Source organism: Halyomorpha halys, unplaced genomic scaffold (assembly GCF_000696795.3).
Source record: "Halyomorpha halys isolate HHAL.00 unplaced genomic scaffold, Hhal_1.1 Scaffold1105.1, whole genome shotgun sequence".
Classification (NCBI taxonomy): Eukaryota; Metazoa; Arthropoda; class Insecta; order Hemiptera; family Pentatomidae; genus Halyomorpha; species Halyomorpha halys.
The window spans coordinates 298,638-308,908 of NW_027115192.1; the positions used below are offsets into that span (position 1 = coordinate 298,638).

Here is a 10,271-nt window from a genome sequence, read left to right on the forward strand (position 1 = left end):
TCTGTATTTATTAAATAGTATATGAAATGGATCTCCTGGTCCTTTTCTAGTTCTCAATTTTGTGTCAGCATCCTCACTATTTGTATTTGTATTGTATTTCGCTACTGTTCTATATATTAATGGACCTTATTTATGGCTAATATGGGTATCAATGCGCACTCGGCGCCACCGACTCTCCACATACTGTGTATACTCGCTTTAGCCCTTAAAATATCCATGGGTAAATGAAGGAAGCCTGGCAACTTACATCTTTGTTATTAATTATTCAACTACTATAGTACGAAAAAAAATGGCTAACATGGCTTACATACTTTTTCAAAAAGCCACATTTGTAAACCATTGGGTGCATATCAATCTTATTGCAAAGATCGCGTTCAAAAGATACTAATTTTAAATATAAAGGCATGTAAACAAATTAACTGGATAATGTGAACTTATATTTTTAAAGCTTCAGAGCATCCAATCGTAGAGATTAGTTCACAAATATATTAATAAGATTGTTGAAAAAATGATAAAAAAAAACATTTAAAAAATTTAAAATCATTTTGTGACAAAGATGAAAGTAAGATCTGTAACTGTAAATTTATTATTCATCATATTTGCCTTCCAAGGAAAATATTATCTCTCACCTCAGAAATTGTTAATACATTCTTAAAAAATAAATAATCAAGTATGGAAGGATGAAGGACGAATCTGTTTCGAAAGGATGTGCCAAATTATTAACCGACAATGGAAATTAGACTATAATTTGATTTTTTTTTAAATCACACTTCATTACAAAGGTCATCTCTCATATTTCTCTGTTGTATAAATGAAGAAATGATTGACATCCTCAGTACAGAGCAATATATAGCAGGAGTCAAAACTTGTTGATTCAGTATCAGTCACTTCTAGAGGCGACGCATATCGACATCAGTTCTTGCTAAAATGCAGTATTTACTTTTTGGATTTTTAGTTGTGTTTATATCACATTCTGTGAGTTGAAGAAACATTAACTAGTTTCAATGAGTCACATTTACTAAAGTTATTCTTTTTTTTTTTTAATTATTATTATTAATTTATTACTAGATCAGCTTGATGGACCTTATTTTTGTTGGGCCTCATAGTTATTTTAATATTTCATTAGTTTATTTAAAAGTTAATAATGGGAGTACAGTCTCGTGCAAAAGACCCTAATTAACCATTGAACAATCATAATTAATAATGATCAAATATAAATAAATAAAAAAAAATGATATTTATAGTATTGTCATTGCAATAATAAAATAAATCATTGACTTATATTAAAAAATAATTTGGAAAAAATGAGAAAAAAATATTAAAATTGATATAGACCTTATTTAAGGATATATTTCGCCAGGCTGAGCTTCAGTCATCGGGATCTGGTTGGATTGAAGTTATTCTAAAAAATAAAAGAGAACGTGCTTAAATTTTACATTTTAAAAAAAAATATGGGTAAAAGTTCAATAGGCTGTCTCTTCACAAATTATCAGGCCAATGATTTTTTTTTTTTTAAGGAATTTAATCACCATATAAATAACATTATTTAGGAACGGAAAAACTAATATTTCGCTCTTATAAGGTCATTAGGTCTAAATTGCGTTAATCGGGGATGGAAGACCTGACATTCCGTTTTCCAACGGTTCTCATAATTTTGAATTTGTATAAAATGCAGAGGACAAAATAAACAATAGACACTGGTAGGGGAGAAAAAAGTAGTATTTTAAATTGTATTTATAGTGGTTATATGACATGCATTTTCCAAAAAATATATATGTATTGATTGTGAGTATACAATCATTTAATGAAATCAGTATTTTTTTTTTCTCATTCTCCAGAAACAAACAAATCGATTGGTATACGATAACCATAAAAACAATGTATGCTTTATGAGCTACTCACCAAAAATTTTTAAATGTGTTCATGAATTTTTTTAATGAATTAATTGGAGTTTCAGTAGACACTGAACAACTTGAAAAAAAAAACAATGTGTGAATCGGTCTAGTAATTCAAAAGTTTATTGAGTGCAAACATTCGAATTATTCCCTTTTATATATGTAGATAGACAAATTAAGGTGATATTTAGGAAAATAAAGTGATACTTTTATGTTTGCCAATGGTGTTATTCTGTTCATAATGTTAAGCCTATTTAACATGTAGCAACCACGCAGAAATGATAATTAGTCACATCCGACCTGTATAGAGCGAGCACAAGATAAATCATACCACTGTCTGACAGATATGAAATGTGGATAAGATAGTAATTCCAAGTTTAGAAGTTAAAAAAGACGGTTCCTTTGAAAAATCGTTGAATATTATAGCAAAATCCAGTAACAATCAACGTAACTTAACAGTTTATTAAAGATTGCGAATAAAATTTATTCGAAAGTGAAGAGAACGCAATTAGAATTGAGATTCTGGAAGCATTTATTTGTCCATCAGTACACCAATGATGAGAATGGCTCAGACCAAAAATAAAGTACCAATTTTCAAGGTGACTCGAATTTTTTTTGTTTTCACATCATTGTTGTGTTAGTTTGCTTGATACTCTATAGTTTTTATTTGGTTTAGTCAAAATATTTATTTTTAATATTATGGAATACAAAGTATATAAGTCAATAAATAAATATGGTATAGTGGAATTTTTCGAAACCACTGCACTAAAAAATTCATATAATGTAACTTGTATTCTTCTCTGGAGTTCTTCAGTTTTACCAATAAAATATTATGTATTTATTGCACAAAAAGTTTTTTAACGATCATAACTGTGATCAGTTATTTTTTTTTCCACTCTAGTTAAAAAAAAAAATACATGAGTTTATTGTGGCTGTATGAAATTGTTATTTTTTAAGAAAACATGAAAAACAGAGACCATGAATCATTTCTATTAGCTTATTGCTTAAAAAAACAAAAAATTATTTAACTGAAACACTAGTTTGGTCTGATTTATTTATTTGTATTTTTTTAAATTAAAATTTTTCATTTTAGGTTTTGTCAGAAACTTTCGAGGAAGTCAAGGCGGCTTGTAATAAAATAACCGGATTTGATGGCGATATTGATAAGTTGGGTAAGTACTCATGATCTGGTATGTTCACCTATTTCGGTTATCTGATTTGTTTGTTTAATAAATAGTCATTAACATACTTAGGAAAACATAATTTCGTTTGACAAAAAGTATTATAAAATTATATAATTATTTAATGTTTCAGATTATAGTGATCCTGCAATTTCTGAAAAAGTAAAGGTATTGTATTTAAATTCTTATTCTTGTACAAATAAGTTGTATATAGGTTCTCATGATGTTCATCCAAACTAAAATAATTTACGTAAAAAATTAGATGACTCATATACTCCCTATTTATTTTTCTCCTTAAAGATTTTAATTTTTCTGTTACTCTCCCCAAGCACATAAAACGATAGAATATGGAACAGTAATGAAATATGGATTTCATAACTTCTCATCTAAGCAATTTTCCACAAGATGAGAGTGTCAACTCAGTCATACTATAGTAAATGAATGGTTACTTGTTGAATGAGTTTGTATCCCAGCCTTTTAAGTATTAATTAACGCATACGGAGTATATCCTTTTTATGTTATAATATAAATTAAATTGTTTCATCGATATCCAACTTTTGATCCATTTTTAAATATTTTTACTTTCCTTATCTGGTAACGGAATTTACCAAATGAATAAATTAATTGAATTTTTTTTTTTTGCATAAATTAAACAAAATCTTAATATCCCAAATTGGGCGCTCTGTGCGCAAAGTCTTTGTCCAATTTGTATCAATTTTTTTTTTTTTTTATATCATATCGAAGAAAGTGAATCTCTCAGAACATTCCATACGCTCATTTTCCAAAACCCACTCGAAGGACAGATCCTAATTTTTATTTTTTGATTTAAATTAGGGAGCAAGAAGATCAATTTTACTGGAATAAGCTGATCAATTTGGCTATAAATAGTTTTCCTAAAATACAAGAAAAATATTGATATTAATTTATTTTGTTCTAAAAATGCCCATATAGTAATTTTATAATTATTTCATCCAAAAAAGTATTTATGGTGGATTTTAGTATTTAGGTGAATATACCATTTGGGTGGTTATTGAATCGAAATTTGATTTGATTATAGGTTATTCCCTCATTGATTTTGAATTTGACGCCCAGTTTGTATGCTCAGTTTTCCAGGTCATCTTTTGTATTTCTCACTATAAACTTATTTTTCTGTTAATCTTTGGTCATTAACCATTTTGACGGTTGGTGACATCGACAAAATAAATGATTTATTTAATATATAGAAATTATCAACCTTTCAATAACACAATAAATAAATTTATATTTATACTAAAATCACCTTCTACGTTATGTAATACTTTTTTTTTTTTTTGCAGTGTACTGTAGCATGTGCATTTGAAAAGCATGATATGGTAAGAATAATTTTGTTATATTGTTACTACATGTACTAGACTAAATACAAAGTATAATTTGGAATCGTTTCTAACGAAACATTTAAATATCACTTTTGTTATATTAGTTTAAGGCGGATGGCTCTATTGACAAAGGAAAGCAAAAACCGTTGATAGAGGAATCAGTAAAAGACGAAGAGATGAAAATGAAATATTTAAAGGCAGTCGAAGATTGTGATGCATCGGGTACTAATTGTTTTCTCAAATTAATTAATACATCTTTTGAGGCATACATTATAATTTTTTTAAAAATATTTTCAGCAAAGGCAAACAAATGTGATACAGCTTACGAGTTCTTGAAATGCGTGGATACTAAGGTAAGGTGAACATCAAACCACTTAAATAAATAAAAAAAGTGAAGTTTGTTTTGACATCTGCAGACTAAACAATCTATAACATAATTTATAATTTATAACTTCTTGTGATAAAAGTTATGAGACTCAAAATGTTATCGCATTTTTTAAAACATTTTTTTCAATCATCATTTTCATTGTGACTTCTAATGTATGCTTAAATTTATTTGTTACAGGCTGAAGGTACATCAAAATAAGAATACGTAACCTAGGGCCTCATCCATCTGAAAATATGTTGGAAAATAAAGTATTATTTTTATTGTAAATATTAAAATATATATAAAGTTCTAGCATTTGTATTACTTTTTAACTATTAAACTAGTTTTAATTTTTGTTAAGATGTTTAAATAGTTATTATAAATTGAGAAAAAAAGAATTAATTTTGTGACTTCATATTCTGTAGTATCCGAAGGTAAAATATTTTTTCCGAAACGGCACCAGATTAAAAAAAAAAAAACGTGAAATCGTTGTTGCAAATATTTTACATCGTCAAAAGTGGAAAAGCGGAAAGTTTCCATTCCATTTCCGTAGAAAATGAATAAAGGAAACATTTTTATTACAATAGAAAATTTATTTTTGCTTTTTTACGTTTTTGACATCAAGAAACATAAATACATGTAAGAATTAGGAAGGTTAAGGAAAATGGAAAATAAAACGTAAGGTGAAATTAAAAATCAGGAAGAATTTCAGAAAATTAACTTTAAGAAGGTTACAAGCTGTTCAGATAGGCACAAATCATTTGGTTGGACTTTTATTTCCAGTATTTCCTTCGTAAGACTCTCCCTTACTATATATTTCATATATAAGACAGAGAAAGTAAAAAAAAAGTACAACAACCTGGGCTGGTAGTAAATTCCTTACATGGTAGTAAATGAGAGGAGATAAATTTCAAATTAGTATAATGGAATGGTGTTTACAGCGACGAAATATCTGTAAATAATAATTGTATATTATTTAAATCTGACAAAACTATTTAAAAAGTGTGTCCCAAGTACAAGATACCTCAGTATAGCTTCATCATAAGTAAACATTACTCACTACCATTAACTTAACTAATGTATAGCAGTTACGGTTCAATACTCGACCTTTCACAGTAAATATATTTCAGAAAGGAGGAAGTTTTTTATAAAAACGATGAGAGTTTTAAACAAAATTAAAAAAAAAATTAATTGTATTTAATTTCAAATTGATCCTGCATACTTTCAACAAGAACAAAGAACTATCTATTAAAATATTTTGACAACACGAAAATTATTTTAAAAGGTATTCAGAACATATTAAAATTCAAGATTATGGTTTACTCGAATTACCAACAGTATTTAACAGCATAGTTCTGTAGCTCAGTATTTACTGTATGTGTCATAGAATAAAAAAAAAATATAAGTTGAACGCTGATTTGGGCTTAGGTGGGGTTTGAACCGCAAGCTCCTGTAGCGATCTGCTCTGCTGATACAAAGGCAGGGGTGGCATTCGTCATCCCACTTCTCCCGCATTCCACAGTTTCTACTGATTTCAAATGTGGCCTGAAATCGGCCATATATGGCTTTTAATTTTTTTCAACTTACAGTTATTATTTTATATTTAATTTCATTATATCTATCATAATTATAATTAAATTAAATATATTTATATTTATTTAATTTACAATATTTTTAAAAAAAAATATGCCAAGTATGTATAGATCACTACATCATTGTCATAGGTAAGTAATTATCTACTTATTAAGTTAATTTTGTTTAAAGAAAAAAGGAAAGAAAAGAGGTATTTTTAAATATGTGTGTGTCAATATATACGTAATGAAGAATAAGTAAAAGAGTTATTATTTATCAATGAGTTATCAATTATTAAAATTGATGTAGGACCATTTGAATACATGTGAAAAACGTAAAATGAGAACAAAAAATTTTGATAAGGATGTAAAATTACTCAATTATTAAAGCGGATTACGTTCTAAGATATTCGACCTAAAATCATTTAACAAATGTTCATTTTTATCGTCAGGTATGATGTACTGAGATAAACGCGATCTTTTCCTGCCAGTTAAGTCTTTTTAAAATTATTTTCACATTAATTGAAAATGGTATTCGTGGAACAGACATCTTTAATGGCTCAAATAGAAGCTTAAACTCACTTAGAAGTGTTATATCGCAAGAATAGATTCCTAATAGATGTCCTAATATTTGTTCGATTTGTTTTTACTGCATTTTGTGAAGTATTAAACACGTGAATATAAAAAACTCTATCAAAATTTAATAGTAAAGCTCCAAAGGTAAAACACGAATGGTAAAGATGGCTCAAATTCCACCATAATTTATTTTGATTTTTTTATAACTCAGTTGAATTTTGGGAAAATTAAACTCATGCAGTATATCTCAGAGCATTTATTACGAGTAATAAAATACAAATTGAAATAAAAATTAATTTATTAGTAGAATTCCTATAAGAAATTTTATTTCCATTCCAATCATAATCTGTGAAAAAATATATGATAAAAACCCAAGAAATCAGAAAATATAAAATTAGATATTTAAGTTATAAGATATTCAAAGAATTATAAATCAACAAAATCAATACAAAAACTAACAAATTATAGTGGAGTGCTAGGGGCTTGCTCCACCTCTGTCGCGGGTTGATCCAGTACTGCAGGCCGCTATGTTTCGGCATCCTTAAGTGCCTTTTCTTTTCCATCCAAACCCTTGAGGAATACGCGCCTCCAAGTGATGCGGCTGGATACCCTATTCCTGAATGTAAAGGCTAGGGGTGGGGGTGATTAGGAGTAGCGGAACTAAAACGAAACTCTCTAGGACTTACTATGCTTGTTGTATTCCAGTTGGGGCAACCCGACTATAAAAACTCTTATATCATCAAAAGTTTCTCACCAAACATAACTACCCTGAAGACAAAGTCGGGCGATAGTGACAAGCTGAAATCGGACCACCATAAGTACCATACTAAGTTCAGACCGAAAAACAAGTACTATTTTGGAGCATACAACATAAACTTTCTAATTCAGGTACAAAAATTAAAACAGCTTACAACAGAACCAAAGAGACTAAAAATATCAGTAATGGACCTACAAGAAGCCAGGTACACAGAGACAGAAACCACAGAGTTGGATGGTTATAGAATCTTTAAGGGACCCTCCAGGCAAGAAGATAATGAGAGGGATGCCTCACCCTGGGACTGCATTTGTAGTGGATAAATTCCTGAACACAGTAGTGGAATTCAAAGGAGTAAGTTTCAGATTGTCATTACTTACAATAAAATCCACCAAGAAAAAAATACACTATCATAAACGCACATGTCCCCATAAATGAAGATAATGAGAAAAACCCAGAGAAAGTGAAACGATTCTCGGATATGCTGGAAAAAGGGTTGATAACAATCCCCAAAACAATGTAAAAATCCTCCTTGGCGATTTCAACGCGCAAATTGGGATAGAAAAAAGGTACAAGAATATAGTTGGGGAATATCCAGCATACAAATGGACCAACAGGAATGGAGAAAGACTGATGTAAGCTATGTAAAATCAGCGACTTAAAACTCATGTCAACACATTACAAGGCAAATGCCAGTACGAAAAAGACGCGGGTTTCCCCTAACTGCACCCTATGGAAGTACCAGTTAGATCATCTGGCACCTCCAAGAAAAAATATAAAGAGGTTCAAAACATCAGAGTGAAAAGAGCATTTAATGTGGCATCAGACCACTACCCTTCTGAAATTAAGATGAATTTTATACCCGCTAGAAAGACTACCAGAACTGAACCTAAGAAAAAAGCAATATCAGTGGACAGAGAAGTTCTAGTAAAAGAAAAGGGACAGAAATATAAATAAAAAGTAAAAACACCGGAAAATTGGTAAAAAATATAACAGGTGTTGCAAGAGAGCTTGCACCACGGAACCGCCACAAGAAGAAAGTATGGTGGAACATAGAATGCAAAAATGCCATTAGGGAAAGGATGGAACCATGGAACCAGCACAAAACCTCGAAAAATCTAGAGAAATATTAAAAGGTAAGAAAAGAAGCACATAAAATAATGAGAACACCAAGAAGAAAATTTCATAACGAACAACTGACAGATATGGAGGAAAATTTCAAGAGGAACGAAACAAGACTCTTTTACAAGGCATTCAAGGGAAAAATTAAAGGGTACCCCTTCCCCCCCCAACTCCAGGACTTGTAATGCAGAGAAAGACGGAACTCTAGCCCTAAACAATGAAGAAAAGTGTGAAATTCTAGCAGAATATTTCGAAAACCTCCTATACTGTGAAAAACCTAATAGGGAATTGGTGATAGAGAAACACACCTCAAAACATTGATTTAGACCTAACGGATGAAAAAGAAATAGAGGAAGTAATATAATCACTTAAAAATAATAAGGCCTCTGGTGAAGACGGCGTCCTGACAGAAATGTTGAAGTTGACGACTGACGACTTCAGAAAGAAATTAATGGAAATGCTTATGGACATTTGGGAGAAAGGAGAAATACCAAAAGAATGGAAAACCGCCTTAATACATTCTTTACATAAAAAGGGGTCCAAAACCAATGTTAATAACTATAGAGGAATTTCATTACTATTAGTTACGTATAAGATCTTCTCTAAAGTCCTGCTGAATAGATTGGAATGACAAATAGATCACAAAATAGAAAGGAAGGTCCTGTCAGGAGCAAATTCTAAGCTTTAAACTGCTTATAAAATACTACACTACCAGAAGGAAAAATCTTTACATTTCCTTTGTTGACTTTAAAAAGGCCTACTGGAAATCCTGAAAGACTAAGGAGTAGACCACAAAACCATAAATCTGATAAAACTGACTCTGACTTATATAAAATCTAAAGTAAAATTTCAGGGTCTTATAAGCAAACCTTTTCAGATAAAACCAGGGCTGAGACAAGGCGACGGCTTGCCTCCAAAACTTTTCAACATAGCTCTGGAAAATCATGAAGGAATTTTGGAAAACAAATAACTCAGGAGCCATATTAGTGAACAAAAACAATCACGTAAAAGTGAGTTGTTTGGCATTTGCAGACGATCTCGCACTGTTGGCAGAATCGGAGGATGAGGCTATTAGTCAAATATATACCCTACAAATAATAACAGAAAAAGCAGACCTACAAATATCATATGAAAAAACAGAGCTGCATGACAAGTAAAGTAAATTTCAAGAAAAAAATAGTAAATACTAAATATGAAAAAATAAAAGTTACCAGAAGATTTAAGTACTTGGGAGAAATAATTTGTCACTAATGTTCTGAGAAAGAGAGCATCCGAAAGACAACCACCAAATTAGAAAATTTAACCTTTCAAATAGCTAAAATTTACAATTTGAAGAACCTCTCCTCCAATGCAAAGTTAAGGCATTCCAACGTTATGATAAGGCCTGTGATTTTATTTGGGGTGGAGGCCGCATGCTTACCCAACTTGGAAAAGCTGCTAACGAGGATCT

General features: G+C 30.2%; 1 protein-coding gene across 1 annotated transcript; it reads left to right on the forward strand.

The window, feature by feature from the left end:
* The first annotated feature begins 830 nt into the window (after positions 1 to 830).
* Positions 831 to 5,113, forward strand: LOC106688326 (uncharacterized). Its single transcript, XM_014432741.3, has 7 exons — positions 831 to 975; positions 2,989 to 3,067; positions 3,210 to 3,244; positions 4,393 to 4,428; positions 4,536 to 4,653; positions 4,729 to 4,784; positions 4,997 to 5,113. Exons 1-7 carry the CDS (start codon positions 928 to 930, stop codon positions 5,015 to 5,017), a joined length of 393 nt encoding a protein of 130 aa, XP_014288227.1. The 5' UTR covers positions 831 to 927; the 3' UTR covers positions 5,018 to 5,113.
* The last annotated feature ends 5,158 nt before the right edge of the window (positions 5,114 to 10,271 follow it).